The following is a 21,765-nucleotide window of genomic DNA, read 5'->3' on the forward strand; positions in this document are numbered from 1 at the left end:
TGCATCACAGAATGATTTTATTGAATGTGCAAGACTAAAGACATCTCCTTCTCTCGCTCTCTTTCCTGCTGTTTCGCCTTGTGGCTCTCTTTCAGCCACTCTCCCACTGCTTTTCCTTCTGACACTACCCACTATCGCCTCCTGTCTCTGTCTCCTGCAATTTCAATTTCTCTGGTTCCCTCTTCCACATAAATTTGTGATGATGAGATCACAGCCTAACTGTATGCGGCGAGAGTGTCATTGATCCAGGTCATCAGAGAGCAGACTTTGGTGTAAACACCTGGGTAGTTAGGCTGAGCGCAGCCATACCCCCAAGAGACAATGCCATGCAGCTCCCCATTGCACACCAGAGGACCACCAGAGTCACCCTGAGAGAGAAGAGGAAGAAGAGAGTTTTTTCAGTCTATCATCTCATCCCATTGAATGTTTATTTTCTTACATGTCCCTAAGAAAGTCTAAATGTGTGAGCTGTGTGATTGTGTGGAAATACCTGACAAGAGTCCTTGCCTCCCTCCAGGTATCCAGCGCACACCATGCGGTTGGTGATCTTACCAGGGTAGGATGTTTCACAGTCCTTGTCAGACAAAATGGGGACTTCCACACACTGAAGGTTAAATGGGTTGAACACTGCAGGTAAGATATTAAAGTTAAAGAAACATGACGATAGAAGATCAGAAATCTTTCTCTAAAATGTCAACACCTATTAAAACATATCTGATGTAACTGACTGTTTGCTAAAGCCCACCCTCAAATAGTGAGTCCACTGATAGCTTAGCTTAGGCAGGGGAAATGTGTTGACGATTAAAGTAATGTGAGTTTTCGAATAAAGTTAAATATTTTTATCTGACAGTATATAATATGAGAGGAGATCCAAAGATTGAGCTGTAAAAATCCTGTATATTTGTTTTTTTTAGCATTCATGGTTTCCCCTAAACTTTAGTGTTTGCACTCGCAAAGATCTATGTCTAATACAAGAAAAATAATCACCATTATCTCTCCACATCTTGTCCCATGATTAATTAATGGTCAGTAGTACTACTAGTAGTAGTAGTCCACAAAACAGTCTATTGATGACATCTGCTGTCTACAATAGCGCCTGTGCTCACGCCCCGGTTAATGTTTTATTTTATAAAAGTTTGATTTGTCAAAGTAGATGAGGTGGTCCATTTCCTTATCAGTAGGAAACACTGCTTTTGTACATGACAGCAGTCAAGAAATGAATATATATCAAATAATATAATGGTTTAAAGGCTTTTGTTAAATTATGTTCAAATCTATGGAATAATCTGTCATTCTTTGTTTCTTCATGTGATCTTAACAAAAACATCAGGAGATATCAGAATCAGAACAAATATATTGTTACCATGAACAAAATGTTGACAAAAGACGACTTTTGACCTCACCTGAATCAGTGTAGATGTTACCCCATCCGGACACCCTGCACATGGTACCAGCTGTGGGGCAGGCTGTGGGGAGGGCGATAGGCTTGACGTACTCAGTCACGGTGACGGGGTGGGCCAGTTTCATCAGCATGATGTCGTAGTCCAGGGTCTGGTAGTCATAACTCTGATGCCAGTAGATGGCATCCACTGACATGTACTGCTCGGTGCCCTCGTACTTATAGATGTGGTGGTCACCCAGGATGGCAATCTGTGCGTAGGGGCTGAAATTGAGGCAAAGAAAAGAAATGATCATAATTGTCTTAAACATGCCAAAACTTTAGAACACATTAATGTTGCACAAACTTTTGCCAGCAGTGGGCAGCAGACAAGATCCACTGGTCATTGATGAGGGAGCCGCCGCAGTAGTGGTAGCCGATGTTGATAGACACTTGCCAGGGCACTGAGTGGGCTGTACACTCGTAGCCACCGACAATCCTGTCATCCATAGGGGCTGCAGCTGTGGTGTAAAGGAAATACACAATTTTTCATATTATCATAATTACAGTTTGTTTGTTTTTTACCCTAAATTCATTTCACACACTGCAGATGTGCTTTACCTGCAGCACCCAGGAGTGCAATAACAATGAGGCCAATCATCTTGTGGCTGACTCAAGCCTTCCTACGACCAGACTGGACGAGTACAATCTGTCATTCACTGCATTTATACCAAAAGTCCTCTGTGTCCCTGCATGCACTCCACTCCTGCTCCACACCTCCACCGAATCCTACCCACCACACCCCCCAATCCTGTCCTGAAAAATAACCTTATCTACTTATGTTCCTCTTTCGGTTAATAAGTGAGCCACATCTTACATGTTTTCGGCCTTGGAGAGTGCTCGGTGTATCTGACAGGACTGCAAAAAACAGTGTATTTGTCATGTATCCATGGTTTCTTCTAACCTTTTCTGCTTTAATACATGACACCAGTCAATGAATTAATATAAGCACTCATTCCAGTGGCTTATTATAAGCTTTTATGTTATTGTGTTGTCAAAACAGGGTAGGTTGAGTTTTCGTTGAACCATGATCACTGATGAAATATAGTAAATATAGAACTATGTCCACTTTTAATAAGTGGATTGAACTTATCAGTAACATGGCTTCATATGAACATGGGGCAGTTAGACTACTTGGGAGGGAAGATAACTTTAATAGAGTAAAGTGTTAAAATTACAGAAAAATTTACTGGATGGCTGTGCGAGTTCATAGTTAGGTCCTCTGAATCCCCTGCGTTTATGTATTATTTCTGATATTAGATATATCAGATATCAGAGCTGACTAATATAATATGGATTATCCAGTCTGCAGTGACAGTCATCTTGTATTATGTCTTGCCATCATCTCATTGCATCATCTTGTTTGTCTCACTCTTACTCTTGTTTGTTTCTTCTTTTTCTTAGCTAGTTTTGACCTGTCTTTTTTTTTCTTGAGTTGGTTTTATGTTAGGCCTGATTAATCAAGGATATAAATGATGAGGGTATTATCAAACTGTTTTCTTTTAGTTTGTATTGTTCTGCAGCTTCTACAAAATAAGAAAAAATGTCCAGTAATTGTATTCCTTTTGTATTCATTATTGCTGAATGACTATTGATTGATCTGACCTAAAAAAAACATACAGCTTTTTCTGCCTCTGAGATCACAGATGATTTCTTTCTCACGCCTCTTGGCCTTGGCAGGAAGACATTTACCTGTTTTATAAATTTTTTTTCTTTAAGCCTTACTTCTAATTATTACTTTTTTCCACCATTCTTATATTTTATCTTGCCAAGAATTAGTCACCTATAAGAGAACCTTAAACAGGTGTGTGGAGACCTTGTTCCATATTCACGATGAAGTGCACAGATATCACAACCACAGGTGGAAGGCCACGATGAGGCAGAAGCAGGCAAACATGAAAATAGGGCCACGATAAGGGAGTTTATTTGAGTTAATATGTTGTACCAAGAGTGTGTGGACACATATGAGGTCAACAGAAAAGGGAAAAGAGAGGAGGGAGGGAATGAGCTGAGTACACTTGAGCTGGTACGATATAAATATGAGCCAGGGTGTGTCCCGGTGTCTTCTGATCATTCACCTGACACAATGAGACTCCTGGCTCTGCTGCTGATGATCGGAGCTGCTGGTAAACACAAAGAAAAAGACACAAGAACAAGATATACACACAGATATATGCACACATACTTAAACATACACACACAGCTGTATATGTGTACTATTATGCCAGAGATTTTAAAAATATAGTGGAAAGTTGTGGTTAAAGACACAGATCTTACTCTTTCTGTTGCAATCAATCTCTTTCTGTGTGTGTGTGTGACAGCGGCAGTTCCCCGCGAAGATGGCAGGATCATTGGCGGGCAGGAGTGTGAGCCTAACACTCGTCCATACATGGCCTCCCTCAACTATGGTTACCACTTCTGTGGTGGGGTTCTTATCAACAACCAGTGGGTACTCTCCGTTGCCCATTGTTGGTACAAGTAAGTCATCCTCATCTTTTCTACTGCTTATCTAGCTTGATTTTCAAACCTTTTTACCTGGATTAAAATAGATACAAAAAACATACCATATGTAAAGGACATCTGGTAAATCTAAAAATAAAAGTGCTACAGTCTGCAAAAGTAAAGAAAATGTCAAGATTAAGACTTATTTAGAATTACAAGACATAAAATACTTCTTCTTCTTCTGCTGCCTTATCTTTCTCATTTATTTCACCTCCTTTCTCAGTCCCAGAGCCATGCAGATCATGCTGGGAGAGCATGATCTGCGAGTGTTTGAAGGTACCGAGCAGCTCGTGAAGGTCGACAACATCATCTGGCACCCTTCGTGAGTGAAAAAAATAAACCACCCTGTCTGAGAATCTTCTTTTCTTTTGCACAGTGTCATCTGATTTGTTCGTTCACTGCAGAAAAAAAAAGCTAAAATTATGTTTCTCTGTGTTCAGTTATGACTACCAGACTCTTGATTATGACATCATGATGATCAAGCTCTTCCACGCAGTGGAGGTGACTGCATCAGTCGCACCCATCTCATTGCCCACAGGGTGCGTGGTGGGGGGGCACAGGTGCTCTGTGTCTGGCTGGGGTAACACCGCCATGGATGGCACAGGTGGGTTGATAATAGTGATTTAATGTGATTTTAGCTTCTTTTCAGTTACTCTGATGGCAAAATGTTTTGTTTCTGGAATTTGGAGTCCAAATTCCAAACATTGGGCAGGATGGTGGATGTAGTGGCAGCATAAATTGCTGCCTGGCACAGTGTCTTTGCAGTTAGGCTTCCACGGGAGAATTTCAGTTTTAAGAAATTATTTACAATTTTTTTAAAGGTCAGTTTGAATAATGGGACTTTGAGCTGAGAGCCAAAGATAGGCTGGAAAAGTAAGATATTTTTGAGAAACTTTCTAAAAATCTCTGTTCTTGTTACAGTGGTCATGCCCACCCGTCTGCAGTGTTTGGACGTGCCTATCATTGACAATGAAACCTGTGAGAATTCCTATCCAGGCATGATCACACGCAGGATGATGTGTGCCGGATTCTTGGATGGAGGCAAAGATGCATGCAATGTGAGTGAATGTTCGACTAACATGACTCAAAGCTCTTTATGTGTGTAAATATCATCACTACCTGCTCACACTCATCCCACTTTGTGTTTGTCAGGGTGACTCCGGCAGCCCTCTGGTATGTTTCAACGAGGTCCATGGACTTGTGTCATGGGGTCAGGGTTGTGCCGAACCCGGCTTTCCTGGGGTCTATGTCAAAGTGTGCGAGTTCCTCCACTGGATAGATGATGTATTGGCAGCCAACCCCTGAAGAAACTGCCAATATATTTTTCTTCACTTCTGCCACTTGTTTCCCCTCTATCCTCTGCCCTACATGATCTCATTCCTATTTTCTTTTACGACCCAATCTTTCTTTGGTGCCTTGTCTCCTTTGAAATCTCCCTTCCTTCATATATCCAGACTCAACACACGTGTGCCAGAATGTAGAAAATAAAATATACTTAGTACATATTCACTTTTCATTTGTCTGTTCATATTTTCATGTCCATAATGGGAGAAAAAACAAAACAAACTTGTGTCATTTACAGGTTTTATTTGTTTGATTTTAGCATTATTAAATACTTTAAAGTTTGCTGGAGTTACATAAAAGCCTCTATTTACTGGCATAACTTATTTATAAGAACAGACTTGTGGGTTAAATGATGAGGTAGCATAGTTCTATTATTTCATAGAATTAATGTGACTGCCCCCCTTCATTCGTCCATATAATTGCATTTTCAAATATCAAATCTTTGATTCATTTCTATTATTTCACAAAGTCTCTGAAAATACTTTAATTACAAAGAAGACAGTGAGATTATATTTAGGGATCAGTAATGAACCTGCTGTGGAAATAATGGCAGTGTGATTATTGAACAGTAGGAGGCCTCACTGAGTCATTTTCCTGTCACCCACTCAGCAGTGCCGCAGACAGATGGTCGTTTACAATTAAACATGACACCCACAATTATTTTTACATTCATGGAAGGCTGTTCTGGATTTAAGATATTTTAGTCAGCATGTATTGTCAGTTTATTTAAAAAGTCTTTAGACTGTCTTTAGGCTGCTTTTCTGTCAGGAGGACATCGTTCTTGTCACCCCTCCCAGGCCACTCATGTCTTTTCTGAGCCCTGCTTGCCTGTCCTTCCTCTCTTTTTGTCTTTGTCTTACTGGGCTGGAGGGTCCAAACCATGCCGCTCCACCTACAAACAAACACAAAAAAGCGTACATCTATAAGGAGATACATGGGATACATAGGACACAAGACCGTGTTCTATACCCTCTGGCTCTGCTGTGAAATACTCATGTTTTATTCTAAAATGAGATACATCAACGTTTTAGAGGAATGAATGAATTCTTGCATGAGACTAGTAATAGAATTTGGGATACCAATGAAGTTTTGAGTTGTACAGAACTGTGCAGGAAGACTTGAGGCTGATTAAATTAAGTGGGTTTAAAACTAGTGATATTGTTGAATTAAATTGAATAAACTGAAACATTTTGACCTGTCAAACAAAGGTACAACTTTACAACGTTACCTGATGCATTGCATTGTAATGCTTAAATAACACAAGCAAGTACAAGACAGTATGGCCAGACTTTTGAGAGGAAAGTACTCGGTAAACTAAGACATCAGTCAAATTCAACATGTGAAAAGGCTGTCGTGTTCTGGAGTTAACTGACAGTATAGCACAAAGGCTTTGTGGTTTTTTTTTTTTTTTTGTGTGTGTGTGTAAACGTCTGATTTTTTAATTTGTTTCACATAACCTAATGACAAACATCGATGAACAGAAAGGTGCAGTGCGTTGTCATGATAATGTTATTTCAAAAATAGTGGAACTTTCTCAATATTTTTATTTCTTCATAGTACTCCTATCACTTTAGGCATCTGTGCAGGCATGACAGAAACAGTTTAGAGGCTACTGAATTACAACATTGTACATTTTTAGGATAATATCATCTACATAGTGTAGAATAATCTCACTTCTATTTAGTTTCAACAAAAGCTTATGACATGTCGTGACTTACTGGGGTCGACTTTGTGAGATGAGGAAGACGACGTTGCTTCTGTGAGAAATTCAGCACTGTTTAAAACAGAACAACATAAAAAAAAAAAAGGTTAGCTGCTAAGCAAGAACATCTGAGGCAGAGCTCAGGTAAAAAACACTGGTTGACTGCAGTGAGCCTCAACGGAGACAGCTGTTAATCACCTGTGGGAGATCGAGTGAGGCTGTCTCGACACACCACTCCTCTCATCCTCACTGCTACGTGACTCCTCTTCATGACTCCTAAATGGAAAGGACACAACATATTTTATATTCCCCATGTTACGTATATTTGTTTTGTAATTAATTATTATGATGCACACATTATCTCATGTGTAAATGTGTGACTAGCAACCACATAAAATGAAGGGAATAGGACACTAATTAAATTAGGAAATTAAATTAAAGAACAAAGATCTGCAATCAATTAAAGTAACAATTAATAACAGGAGCCTCTCTACTTTACAATCAGCTAGTACAGAAAATATTTTTAGTAATTGTAATCATAATATTTGTGTGTTTACACAGTAGTTAAGAATAATATTATGTAATAATTAATGCCAGAATTCTTTTTTTATTGTATAGATAATAAATAGAAAAATGCATAAAAGCATACAATGCAAAATGAAACTAACGCAGATGCTAACGCAACCACTGCACAATCAGGATAAGATGCAAAATCACTGTGTCAGGTGTCAAGATCATTATCCCAGTGAGAAATCACATTAAGACAACGACAGCATTTCCCTCTGTGCTTCTCTGTGTCTTACCTGTTTGTGTGTTGTTTGTGTCTTCTGCGTGCTTCATTACTGCTGTGAGCCTGCTTAGAAGATGAAACGTCACAAAGATTAATCACATAATCACACTACGTAGTTGGTGAGTCTCTGCATTGCTGTGCATGAATTAACATTCTTCTGAGTTTAGTGTCTGTCAGGTTGGAGAGAATTAACACATCACATCAATAATATGCAAATAGTGTCACTATCAGTGGGAACTTACCGCACGGGAGTGTGAGTGTTTGGCCGGCGTCTTCGTGTCTGATGTCTGGGATTGGCTGGTGGGCGGTGGACTGAATGGGGCAGTGCTGTTTTTAGGGGGCAGAGGTGGAGCGGGGTGGTGGGCGCTGGGAACCTGGTAATCCAAACTTGAGAACTATTGAGAGAAAATGTAGGCGAGGGATGAGGATGACTGTTCAAGAGTCTAAAGATAGACTGACTTTAAAGCAACATGAGACAAATGTGTGATATTGTCTACATAAAGAACATTGACCTGTTGTAAATAAGATGCCCACATTTTAAGATATAAGTCCTGCTATAGACTATGAGTTGCAAACACATGGGAACAAGACTAAGGGCCCTATCTTGCACCCGGTGCAAATATGCACGCAGGACACTGCAGGTGTCATTGCTAGTTTCGCTAGTTTCACGCCTATAACGCTTATGTTGTGTAGTTAGTAAATATACTTGGCTTTTCTGTGCACCCATGGGGGTGATACTGCGTACTGATCTTAAAATGTGATAAGTGTGGTCAGGCACATTGGTGACACATTGCTGTTTTGTAGAACTAGCAATGAAGAAGAAAGCAATTGTACCAATTGTACCAAAAACAAAGTACACAACAGTGCTCCTCCTTAGTTAAATACTGGTGCATTTGCTTATATGTGGCCGAACAGAGCTGTGGATGGGTCAGTCATGTCTGTGCAAACTGATTTGGGGTCGTATTGTTTTAATTTTGTAAGAAGCATGGAGCGGCAGAGGGTGGGTGAGAAATATAGTGCTGCACATAACAAGACACATACAGGTCATGAATGTATTATAAGATCAGTATGGCTTGTTTTTAAAAGGAGCAGAGAGGTTTCTTAGTCACCTTTCAATGCAGAGATTTGTTCGTGATGACAGCTGCAACAACTAGAGTTGTCAAAATTATCAATAAAGTGTTGATAAAACGATATAATCCAATGAAAAAATTCCAAATTCAAGTTTGTTTTTTTTTGGGCGACTTTAAAAATGCTGCAGTCCCCCAATGATACAGTGAGAGTGAAACAGAGAGAGTCAGGGGAAGCAGGTGTGTGTGAGCAATAAGAGACATAGGTGTAGGTGTGTGTGTGTGTGTGGGTGGTGAGGGGGGGGTTCAGTTTAAGTTAGCAGAGGTACGCACGCACAGAGCTCGCCAACTTCTCAAACCAAACGTCATGCAATTTGCTTCTCTAACTTTTCTATAGTATCACTTCTGCAACATAATCGAGATTTCCTTCAGGATACAGCTACGACCATGTGACTCATGCAGGTCTAAAACATGTTAGATTAATGCACGAATATTATAATAATGACGTTCAGGTGTCACTGAATATCTGAGCATCTGAGATGATACATCAATACTGATGTTGTCTGTTTGCTCTCAACAGACGGCTAAGCGTTAGATTATTTTCTCTGACTTCATAAAATACCTGCAGCTGCAGAAACGAGCATGTCTATAAACTGAGAGTGATGTGTGCATTTAGGCGTGTGGCATTTAAATAGCAATGCGCCAGGTGCAGGCACACCTGGCTTTTTAAGGGAAAGAGAGATAACACTCTGATTGGTTTGAATCATGTTACTCCCAAAATGCACATATGATTAATGTAGAGACTATATACAACCCCTTGCGTCTTACTTTCTGAACAGATTATGCAGCGTTAAGCTGTTGAAAGTGGAGTTCGACATTCTCTAAATACGCTAGCGCCATGAACATTAGACCATACACTATACATCATATAAATAGGGACCTACAAGTCTACATGCTACTGTAGCAGTTCTGTGAGGCTGTGAATTTCCATGTTCACTATCCTAGTTTAGCACATATAGTTTTTCAGGTATTTAAGTCATTAAAAATGATTGTCTGTAGCAAAGTTCATGACAATCCGACCAATAGGTGTGGAGAGATTTCTCTGAAAACAACATCAACCTCTGGCGCTAGACTAAAAATCAGGGGGAAACAAGTAATTTGGATCCATCATCTGGGGATCATGAATGTCTGTACAAAACTTTGTGTCATGCCATCCAGTAGATTTTGAGTTTTTACAGGTTATGTGAAAATTGTGACCAGCTTGTGGTGCTCGAATAAAAACCACTCTGGGGTCCACGAATATGGGCCGACTGACAGATCAACATACATCACTGCCCTAGTGTGGTTAGAATTATGAAAAACAAGTATACATACAGTAAATATATTCACACACCTTCCTCAGGGCCGCCATTTCCTTTACTATGAGCTCAATGTCCTCATGGGTTTCCTCCTCTGCGTCATCATCGCCCTCCTCCTCCTCCCACTGACCCATGCCTGGCAGGTAGGGTTCGACGAGGATCGTTTCTGTTCCTCTGATGTCGCAGCGACAGTATGGGCAGGTGTGGCCAGCCGACTTCTGCTAAATGATTATTGGTGTAAAGGTCATAGATAGAGCAATGGAAATAATACATGAATGTAAACACCCAGTGTCACACATGGTGTTAAAAACAGCTTTGCGTCTTTTGAACTCTGTGTAGTGGAATGTGTTGAGCTTCAAAGAAAACTTTTTTTTTCGAAAGATGAATGTGGTGGAAAATACAACGTTTAACAGGCACTGTAGATTGCGGTTTTCCACAAATGCAAACCAGATGAAGATGAATCGTTATAGCATTTTACATTTTCGTTCATTAATCTAGCATACGAGTGTGTCTGCAGGTTTTATGATGCTCATAAATTTCTTGCTGATTCCTGTGACCAAAGATCCTCTTTGCAGATGCAGTCAGTTCACGTTGTTGACATGATTTTTCAAATTCCTTCCCTGAGCTAAATTTGCAGTTTATCTGACTGATATACCTGAGACATTTTCTGCTTTATTGAACAGTGACAGCTGGAGAGATAGACAGGAAATTCAGGGGAGAAAAGCAGTGATACACAGCAAAGGACCCAGGCTGGAGGACTCAGCCTTGATGCATGGAACGCATGCTCTAGCAGGTGAGCTACCGAGTTGCCCCATTTCAATCTCTTTTACATGCCTACACTGCTCTGAAAATCATGTAATGAAACTTTTATTGATGCATCCTGCTGTTTGGTGTTCAACTGCAACTGTGTGCAGACGCCTTTGTTACTTTAACTGTCTTTTATTTTCTTTCCACTCATCAAGGTCATTGTGTAGTACTGTAAACTTATTGTTGATCAGGAAGTTATCTTGACCACAATCTAGACCAACTTACAACTTTTCCATTGTGGTCTGACGTCCACAAAGCATATCTAATTTTCTTTTCCTGTCTGTCTCTCTCACACACTGCTTCTCTAAGTAAATGTGACTGATACTGTGAGCCTTAAGTTCACACAGGAAGTCCTCAGCCAAATGTCAGGACTTGCTGCTCTGCACCTTTTTTTTTCAAAGACATGAATGCCTCCTGAACAGATGGGAGACAACTAGCTGGCTGACTGAAAAAAATGGTTGCAGCGAATGAAACTGTAATTTGCCAGCAACAGCTTTAATTCTGATTGCATGTATTCAGTATCATGATTGAAAGAGGAAGTAGGAAGTCGGGGAAATCCCGTTGCAGGAGAAAAAAAATGCACGCAGGACACACTGTCTACGTGACAACTATATTTTGATTTACAAACAGACCTTTTTGTAATGTGATTGAGTGTTTTTGAGAACCAAAATATGATATTCTGGATATCTTTGACATTTATAAAGATTTGATCAGAGTAAAAGTCCCGTTATATTGCCTGTCTGCAATTTTACAGTTCTCAGTTTACATACTGACAGCACCTGCCATTGATGTTGATGGTTCATTTCACAGCCCTTTTCCTTTAAACCCTGCCTCCATCAAGTCATCAAAAACTGCAAAGAACTGGTTTAAGAGGTTTCAAGAGCCGAGTCCACAGCTCTTCTTGTGGCCCGCAGTGAACCGTAGAGTTGACACATATGGAGAATGCAAGCGACATAATTCACAAGCAATGGTGTAATAAATATTTCTAAAAATGTTGTGTAATTTCAACAAGGCCGGGTGATGCAATGTGACTACACAGTAAAAACAGAAGAAGGTTGTGAAACTGCTCTAATGTCTAAAGGCCGTATAATGCTATTGCATATTAACTGGGCCTAGAAATGCATCGATGGCATTGAAGTTATCTTATAGAATTACCCCTAGCAAGGCTGTATTTTTTTTAGTTTTGGAGAGCTAAAAGTATTTTTCATCAATTCTATATTTAAGTGAAATCGGCTTACAATGATTAAATCAGCCACATTGATTTGTATGGGTTATTTTATGTAAAGTAGCATTTGAGTCACTCACATGCTTTGGTGAACACAGTATATTTCTGACATCAAGCCCGAACCACATTCAAATGACCAGCATTGTTACAGTATGGTGGAGCTATAACTGACAAGCAAGCCATGGGACCGCTGATGGATCCAGACTTTTTCACTCTGCTGAACACACATACTGTTACGGTAATCTGTCTCATACTATACAGCAGGCTACAATGAGTAACTGGATGGGGATTCATACCTGCCAGCCTGTGAGGCAGAGTTGGCACAGGAGATGCCCACAAGGCTGAATACGGGTATCCTTATCCCTCTCTGCACAGATCTTGCATAGCTGGAAAGTGCTGCCAATCTCACAGTAGAGCTCATACTGCTCCTGTTGGGTGTTGCAGTGGGTCAACAGACAGAAAGCAATAATAGAACGTCTCAGGATATGATCTATGTTTTGTCTTTTGTCTAGCTTTAGGATGCTGTTGGCAGTTTGATTAATTGATAAAGAGTGTATTGTCTTACTTCTGTAACTTTGACTTTGCCCCTCTGGGCCGGTTCACACAAGCTCGTCAGATCAGGGTTCACATCACGGCCATCTGGGTACAGGTAGCTACAGGCACAGAAACACAAAGCACTTAGAGAAAAGACACAAACAAATATAAAAATAAACCAGAGACCTGTGTGTGTGTTTTTTTCTTCTAACCAGCCTTCCTTGAAGCCCTGAATGAGTGCCTGGTAGAGAGGTGTGTTCTCGGGGATGGTCTGAACGATGTTGCCTTCAACGGTCACATGGCCAATAGCCCACTGGCCCATTCTCGTGCAGCTCAGACGGAAGATATAGCTGGGAGGGAAAGAGATCCTTGTAAATCAAACTTGTTTACAAGAAAGAAAATCAACACTGAAATAAATTCAGAGAAATTCAGACATTACAATGTTCAAGTTCAAGTTTCTTGAACATTATGTTGTTTTTGCATCGCCAGAGACCTCTGGCAATGCAAATACAGTTGCATCAGTTTGTATTTAATTCTTTATTTTTTGTATAATTTGTGTAAATAATTCCAATAGAATTCTTCTCCTTCTTAAAACAGCTATAATATTGATGCTACAGTACATGTGTACTCACTCTATGACACTTTGGGCCAAGCTTGTAGTTAATCTTAAACTAACTAGGTCTAAACCTCTTGAATACTAGACAGAAAGGCTATTAAATACATGCCAAAAATGCCAGGAATAGTTCAAAATAGATTAAGGAGTAATAAATGAAGCCATAATGAATAGCAGGAACTTAAAGTTGTCAGAGTGCTGTCGTTCTACATTGCCTAAAATGCTGAATTTCTTACAACTGAGATCAACTGCCAGATTTGCTGAAACTCAAGCAGTGACCAACCTCTACAGTGCTATTTTGAGTTTTTTATATATGTGGTACACAACTCAGCTTTGCTTTTCTGAGAAGTGCATCCGACAGAGTTTGTTTGTGTACTCTTCCTCACCTCCCAGGTCTGTGCAGGTAGTGTTCCAGACGAGCTACAACCTGGTCATAGGTGAGGAAGGCCATGTAGCCTGGATGAGATACTGCTAGCTGGTTCCAATTCCTTATGAGTGATTTCCAGGGCTAAAATGAGAGGAGAGGAGAGGATATGAATATATATTTATAATATCAATTATTGAAGAAATAGTTCAACTTATCGTATTCAATGTCTTGCCAAGTCAAATGTAGAGGAGAAGATGCCTCCCTCCTGTCTGTATGCTAAATACTAAGCATATAGACTGGAAACAGGGAGAAAACAGCTAGCCTGGCTTTGTCTAAATGTAACAAAATCCACCTATCAGCACCTCCGTAGCTCACTAATTAAATGGACTGTACTTATCTAGCCCCATTCTAGTATTCTACTCAAGGTGCTTTTACATTACGCTGCCATGCACGAAGCCAACTGAGCATAATCATTCATGCACGTTCTCACCATGGAAATTTCTTATCTTTAACATACTAGAGGTTGAATAACCAATCTGCTGATTCGTAGAAGACCTGCTCCACGCCCTGAGCCACAGCCGCCCACTAGTGAAGTGTGAGAACAGCACATTGTGGTTTTCCTGGGGACTACATAATGTTTCTTGAGTAGGTACAAAGACTACCTGCAGTGGGTAGCACAATGCAACTATATACAGAAAATACTAAAAGGTTTTGGTTACTTGGTGCATAACCAAACTAGTTTGGGTGTCACGTCACAACTAAGGCAAGTGGTCAAATGACGATCACATGGCACAACAGGCTACTGGAGTCATCACCATTGACGTCACCATCGGGTTGCCAGGCAAACAATGGAGATTCCTGTGCCCACTCGAGAATTAGTCTTGCACGTAATCTACCCACAACTTGTTCTGATTTCTGTTTTCCCAGTTAGCCTGAAATGTTACGACTGCCTGCTGGCTGTAGCTTCATATTTAATTATGAGATTGGTATCCATCTTCTCATCTAACTCTTGGCAAGAAAGGGACTAAGCATATTTCTAAAAATTCAAACAATTACTTTAAGTAATGAATTTATTACCCTTGATTGGAAAATGTCACCTTACCTGAAACAGTCTAGTGAAGATGTCAAACTCAAACACAGAGATGTGGTCATTACAGGTGAGATCTATAGTTGACTTCAGAGCCATGGACTCCATCCCTTCCTCAAATGAATGTACACTCTGCAGCTGCTCTTTAAAAGTATTCCACTGCACGATACACCTGCCAGAACACATTATTATTACCACAGAGCGAATGTGGACACACATTCAATTCAATTCAATTCAGAGACCCAACAATAAATAAATAAATAATGATCCTCTCATTATCTCATTTAGAAAATTTCCCACACTCACTTCTTGCCAAATGAATGCCTCCAAAACTCCTCAGCCTCTGTCTTGGACACCCTGTAGGTGTCACCACGAAAACTTCCTGCTGGAAACAAGGCCTTCAGCTCCCAGAGAATGTGACTGAACAGCAAGGACAGTTTGGTCAAGTTCCTCCTGAGAATGAAAAACAGACTTTCATTTGTCATTACGTAAAATCGAAATAGATACACATTGCTCGGAAATGTAAATGTTTTTTGGCACAGCTGTATAACTGATAAGCCTCAGCCTCATCCCACACACTTCCTTAAAATACTTTTAAAGTTCGAAGTGTTAAGGACCGGGACATTGTCACGTTTATTACTGGTGCTCTCACATTCCACTTGTGTCACTTGAGTTTTAAACAGTTACTTAAAGTAACGGTAGCTTACTGTGTTAAGACTTGCAGTGTGAAATTATGGGTGTCAACTCGGGCAAACATGTTTGGCATTGTGTTGGCTGTGAATATGTGTAGAAAGAAATAGATAAAATCAAATTCTACAAGAAACATGGCCCTAACTGTACTGTTGTACATGTGATAATCCACGGCTTCATGTCAGTTAAAACCAGCATTGCTGATACTTTCCATTGATACACACAGAAACACAAACAGACGCGCACACAGACAACAGGTAGTCCAGCCAGCAAACAGGATGCTCTCTGCAGCATGCTTATACCACAAAATGTTCCAGTGGCCAGAGTGTAACTTTAGACCAGGCTTTATCAGTGTTAAGTCTCCGTCTAGTCTCACCTGGGGTCATTTATAGATGATATTTCCTTTGACTATTGTTCTTGCATATTTCTCAACTTCTCTTGAGTTTGTGTTTTAAAATACTACTGTACATACCTCTCTGCTATCGTGCAGTTTGGTGCATAAGGTAAAAAAAAAAAAGAGGTAAAAACTCAAAATGGATTAAAACTACCAAACACTACAGTCATGGACTCTAACACCAGTATCATTTTGTGCATTTTAAGTATTTAAAGTTTGAAACTAGTTAAAAACTAGTAAAAGTACTTCCAGCACATTCACTACATCTACATCAGAAACCATAAATATGCAACTGCTGGACTACTTAATCATTGAACACAAGATGTTCAGTTAGTTATGCTTAGCGAAGGTCAAACTTTCAAGTGAAATAACAAAATACATGTTTGAAAGGGAGGACGATTTCACATATGCTGGACTGCATCAAACGTACTCCACTACATGATACATGTACTCATCAAAAACACTATAAAACTCAGTTAAAATGGTAGAAATATTTGTAGGATACTGACATGTAAATGTAGCATATAATAACACTAGTCATCATATCAGCTGAGTTTGGCAACAAGTTTTCTTCATCATTACAACATATTTCCTCTTTTGCAAGACTATTTTAATATATCTTTAGAAATCTTCTGCAAAATGGTCCAGGCATTCAGCAATCATTAGAGGGACATTTGACTGCGTGGGTGGTGGTCATAAAGAAAAAACCTCTTAGGTGTTAAGGATAAGATAAGGTGGAAGGAAATGTGTAAGCCACATCTCTTGCTCTGGCTCGCTTTATAAAAATATCATTACAAAAAAGGAAAGGTAGTGGTGAAAATTTACAGTAAACACATCCGTGCAAATGTTTTTTTGTTTTGCATACAGTGGTCGTGCTGCTGGACAGTGCATTGCATAATGGTAATTCTTGGTTTGCTTGCCATTTACTATAATTTTGTCATTGTTAAGAGAGAGTGTATATTTGTCATCAGCTTGATCAGCGTACCTGAAGAGGCTTGATGTCAAATGTGTTGTTCGCCTCACATCTTTCTTAGCTCGGGCAGAAATAGAGCTCATATAGATCTTGAGAGCAGCTGCATTTGAACTCTTTACCAGCAGCCGCTAAAATAAATCTTCTTAAGATAGACAGCATTTGTTTGTTGAAGCAAATTCTGATAAGGTTTTTTTGGTCCCTATTTACATGTTCCCTATTTACATGTTACCTTAACTTGCCCATAGAGCGGATTTATTGTTATATAACACTATACGATCTATGATATTTAGTATAATTATATTTAGTGTGTTTGCCATTAAATTCCCATCTAACTTTTGACCTGCAAGAGTTTTAAGATTTCATGGATATTGCTCAGGATTTATTGGTATTATTGGTATTATGTATATTTATATCTTTAAAGCTATTGTCTAAGTGAGTGATTCAGAGTCGGACCAGACTCTTCAGTTCCCTGATCCTCCATTGTGCAAATTTATATTTATATAAGAAATTATTGTGACACTGCCAATATACCTGATGGAGGTCAGACAGACAGAATCATCAGTGATATTAATACATTTTCTCAGCAGTGAGCGAGTTCTTTAAAGCGTTCTAACTGAAATTAACATTCAAACAGTCTAGCCACACCCTGGACACTAAGCGTACACTAAAATATTGTGTATTCAGTGTCAAAATTAAGCGCTCCAGGACATAGCCAGTCATAATTAGTTAGCCGTGACTATTTTTTTGTGAAATGTATACTTTTTAAAACCTGAATTTTCATCTTTAGTGGTTACATATATCGATTTACTTTGTAACTGATGAAATGACTAATATGTGTGTATATATATATGTCTCTTATATTGTGTCTGATCACAGTTCTAGCTGAGTGGTTAATTGATTTTGCATATTTGCATGCGTTTCTTAAATAAAGAGGAGGCTAAAGTCAGAAGTCAAAGACAATAATCTTCCATCCACTCAACCTTCCATTGTCTGTCTTTGTCGCCTTCACCTTCACCAGTTTTATCTCAGTTCTGTTTTCAGTTTCTTGTGATAGCCAGGCAGAAATTTCACTTACTAAAAGGAGACTATTATTTAAATCGTCCAACAGTTAGCGTTATTGGAGCTAGACGCAGTGCTTGCAGCTTACAGGCCTGAGTCTGTGGGATAACAAGCTGCAAGGACATTATAGCAGGATGTTTTAAAACCCAAAAGAGGATATTTACATTATTTGCTTTGACATCTAAGCCACATTACGCATAACATTATGGGAATTTGCCGCATGGCTACCCATGCAGATGCGACTGCGGTGAGGAGGCCATCTGTTATCGTACATGCAGACGATTCTTGAAGATGACACAATAAATCTTAAAATATAGATCAACTGATGAAAGCTGGTTCCTGTATCAATTTGCATTCAGTGGCCATGATATATTGACAATATGTATCTGCTGGATTGGAGCTCGGCGGTGCCTGATTCGACTGAGGAGGGCTGAATGATATGGCTGAAATTACAGTAATATTTATTATTATTATTTAAGAATATGGCAACTAATGTCACACACAAAATGATCAATAAACTTTTCAATGTACTGTTTCACTATAATGCAGTACATTGTAAGAGTGTTATGAGTGTCATGTATGAAAAACAAGGCCACATGCAGGTTAGGAGATACAGTATAATGGAAGCAGAGGATATCTCTGTATACCCTGTATGAACCGTCTCTTTCCCAAGCTGCTCACATACTGAGGTTGTAATTTCTTTTGCCTAGTTTCCCTACATTAGCATCACAAAGACGCAGGTTTGGCCCCGTTTTCCACCTTCATCATTAGCAGTCCCAACAGCAGCAAAGAACGCAGGCCAAACTCTGAAGAAAAAAGTCACTCTTTTTAGCTGTATCCACTTTAGCCAATCAGAACATGGTCATTTTTTCCCTCTTGGCTCACAATGAAGTCTATATTTGACATGTGGGAACTGGGAAAGTTATTTTACATCACTAAAGCTTCTATAGATGGTGTAAAAATAGTCATTTTAGAAGATTTAATTGGTGTTTAAAGTGTCCAAGTAAAGCTTGAAGCCTCCGTCATAACTATCGACTCTGAAGATATAACATAATATAGAAGGATGGTCTTAGATTCTCAATTCCAGGTTCTGGTCTGGATGGTGCTCGATAAAGATTTTTGAGATGTATGGCCTCTTTCTGACCCCACTGTCAGTTTCTTTGTCTTACAAAAGACTTACTGAGTGGAATTGGTCTGGAAAACTGCCTAAAATGGCTATCACGATATAAGCCCATCCTTAAATGGTCAGTTACCAATTGTGGTACCTGGCCTTGCAGATAGTTTTGGTTTTATTTATTCTCAGACGTTTGAATTAGTTTAAATAAAATTTTACTTGTGGTGTCCACATAGTTCTTTGAATTGAAAGACAGTAATAGGGAAACTTTTTCTGGAAAAAAAAAAGGTTTTGGTATTACTTTGAACAATTCACAGTCCTTGCTGCACATAGTTTTCATTGGAAAAATGTTGCTATTGAATTCTTTACATATAATGTTTTAATGCTGTGAGCAATACAAATATGCACTTTCATTTGATTCCAGCTGTCCATTGTGGTACAAGAGAGTCTGAGAAACCTGGGCAAATAAAACAACAAGATATTGTAACAGGAAAGTGAGAAAATATTTTTCATGTACCATCTCTTTAAAATGAGGATATGAAATATGACTTTTAGGGTTACAACTAACCATTATTTATATTAATTCATTTGTAGATTATCTATTACATCAATCACTTAATTACTTAGTTGATAAAGCGTCCAAAATAATGAAACAAGTTGCCTATCACAAGTTCGAGTGCCTGACGTGATGTGTTCAGATGTCTTTTTTTCCGACCAGCAGTCCAAAATTCAAAGATATTCAATTTAAAAGGATACAAAACACAGAAAAGCTGCAAATTGCCACATTTAAAAAGCTAGTATGACCGCATTTTGTCATCTTTGACTGAATGACAATTATCAAAAACGTGCTTCTCTTGTATCTTCTTACCTGTAGCTGGATGTCTCCTCAAATATTTTCTCCCGTCCCTCTTTAAACAGCAACAGGGCCCTGTCCGTCTTATCCAGCAGGTTTCTGACATGGACCCTTAGGTACTTGGCCTCATCTCCTCGGGGCCCCTGGCTGCCCGTCGTCCTGTAACTTCTGTAGGGCTCCCAAACCTGGATAAGCAACGTTGTTGTCTCAGATACCAGCTCTGGCAGGTATGGTGGACTGTTCCTCAGGCCCAGCCGGGGGTTACTGCACAGCTCGTGGAGCTTATCCAGTCTTTTGAGGGCCTTGTCCACCAGCCGCCGATCTCCACTAGTAGTGGGCTGGGAGGTTCCTGAATCTGCTGCTGCCATAACGTCGCTGTTGTGTGCGTGAATGTGATCTAAAAACAACCTTAAATATCTGTCTGTGTGTGTGTGGGGGGGCGTGGTGATAAATAATAATGCCCCTACTGTTTTGAAGAGATATGAGAGCTCAGTTTTTGAATGCGTGAATGTTTTGAGCAGAAAAAGGAGGAGCTATTCATACTGGCTCAAGTGTTTTGTGTGTGTGTGTGTTGTCCTTAAAATTATTTTTGTGAGTTCCCAGCTTCATCTGAAAAGCGTACATCTCAGCCACCTCAAACAGCATCCATACAGCAATAATCCAACAGAATTACATTGCATTTCAATTACGGCATCTCTAAAAATGCACTCAAAGCTAAGCATTTCCTCCCAAACCAGCCACTCCTGTCCGTTCTTCTTGTCACTCCTGTCAGATTGTCAGAAAAACACAAAAATACAAGATCTGTTAGACCAAAGCTAGATTTTAAGATTTCCACAACAACAACAACAACAACAACAATACAACAATAGAAGAAAGAGTTAACTAAAAACAAAAGGAAGTGAGGGTTTTAGACTGAACCAGATAACAGTTTAAACCAACCTCTCCTTTGGCTCCTAGTTCTCTCCACCTCTACACATTCAGCCTTACTTGTCCACTAGTTAACATGCTTACCAATATAGATATGCTCACCTCGACAGCACAGCAGTCCAACATTGTCAGGGTCAACAGAGCCGAGACATCTACTCACAGCACAGCGGAAACATGTTGTCTGTTATTTGGCATTGACAGACATTGCTGCTCCTTTTCTTCTTTGTCATTTCTTGGTGTCACTGTTGCTCTCTCTCTCTCTCTCTCTCTCTTTCTCTCTCTTCTTGGTGCACCCTTTGATGGGTTTCCTGAGTTGCAGCCAGCTAAACAGGTTTGTTTTCTTTGCTCTACTGCTCAGACAGGCAAGCATAGACAGAAAGAGAGAGAGAGAGAGAGAGAGAGAGAGAGAGAGAAGGAGGGGAGGGAGGAAGACACAGAGAGGTGTGGACTCAAAACTTAGCATTTGCTAAGAATGAAAGCAGTGGGCAAGATCTCAGTTATACTTAGCATGCAGACAGGTAGGCTGTTCAAGAACAAGAAGTATGATAGCTCATTCACAGCAAAGGTCAAAGTTCAGCCACTTTAACAGCTTTCTCGGTTGGGATATAAAAAGAATCATCATCCTCACCTGACTGTCAGTATGGAACAATGTTTACTGTCATTAAATGGATTCAGTTGGCATTTCACCAAGATTTTCTGCCAAGTCAGTGAATCCACTGCTTTGTTCCAGGCTGAATATTTAAAAAATTGTTTCATGGATTGTCGTGAATGTTTTGTAATATCTAATCCTAATGATTAATGATTAATCCTAATGACTCTGGTTGTCCTTTGACTTTTACTCAAGCACCCCCCATGAATGCACCTCTCAGGAAGATTAGATAATTCCTTAACCTTTCCTTTAGCGCCATCATCAGGTCAAAA

The 21,765-nt window shown here is 39.6% G+C and overlaps 3 protein-coding genes across 6 annotated transcripts; 1 reads left to right on the forward strand and 2 right to left on the reverse strand.

Moving 5' to 3' along the window:
• On the reverse strand, window positions 1–2,111 carry LOC109140397 (anionic trypsin-1). Its single transcript, XM_019267185.2, has 5 exons — window positions 2,000–2,111; window positions 1,746–1,899; window positions 1,404–1,663; window positions 491–627; window positions 1–368 (listed from the first exon to the last, which is right to left on the reverse strand). The coding sequence occupies exons 1-5, from the start codon at window positions 2,037–2,039 to the stop codon at window positions 216–218; spliced, it is 744 nt and encodes a 247-aa protein (XP_019122730.1). The 5' UTR covers window positions 2,040–2,111; the 3' UTR covers window positions 1–215.
• Window positions 2,112–3,454: 1,343 nt separating this feature from the next.
• Window positions 3,455–5,449, forward strand: LOC104927340 (trypsin). The gene is made up of 6 exons (XM_010741396.3): window positions 3,455–3,564; window positions 3,760–3,916; window positions 4,164–4,262; window positions 4,381–4,544; window positions 4,862–4,998; window positions 5,093–5,449. The coding sequence occupies exons 1-6, from the start codon at window positions 3,525–3,527 to the stop codon at window positions 5,243–5,245; spliced, it is 750 nt and encodes a 249-aa protein (XP_010739698.1). The 5' UTR covers window positions 3,455–3,524; the 3' UTR covers window positions 5,246–5,449.
• cblc (Cbl proto-oncogene C, E3 ubiquitin protein ligase) lies at window positions 5,329–21,193 on the reverse strand. Of its 4 annotated transcripts, none has more exons than XM_027287014.1 (14): window positions 20,947–21,193; window positions 19,933–20,682; window positions 15,141–15,287; window positions 14,850–15,006; window positions 13,767–13,888; window positions 12,980–13,117; window positions 12,799–12,886; window positions 12,530–12,661; window positions 10,237–10,422; window positions 8,019–8,171; window positions 7,790–7,842; window positions 7,185–7,262; window positions 7,003–7,058; window positions 5,329–6,176 (listed from the first exon to the last, which is right to left on the reverse strand). In XM_027287014.1, exons 2-14 carry the CDS (start codon window positions 20,283–20,285, stop codon window positions 6,049–6,051), a joined length of 1,791 nt encoding a protein of 596 aa, XP_027142815.1. In that variant the 5' UTR covers window positions 20,286–20,682; window positions 20,947–21,193; the 3' UTR covers window positions 5,329–6,048. The 4 variants fall into 4 exon arrangements, with proteins under 4 accessions (XP_027142815.1, XP_027142816.1, XP_027142818.1 ...); XM_027287015.1 differs by having other exon boundaries at window positions 20,929–21,193; XM_027287017.1 differs by having other exon boundaries at window positions 10,237–10,419; window positions 20,947–21,192.
• Window positions 21,194–21,765: the final 572 nt, after the last annotated feature.

Source organism: Larimichthys crocea, chromosome XIII (assembly GCF_000972845.2).
Source record: "Larimichthys crocea isolate SSNF chromosome XIII, L_crocea_2.0, whole genome shotgun sequence".
NCBI classification, from domain to species: Eukaryota; Metazoa; Chordata; class Actinopteri; family Sciaenidae; genus Larimichthys; species Larimichthys crocea.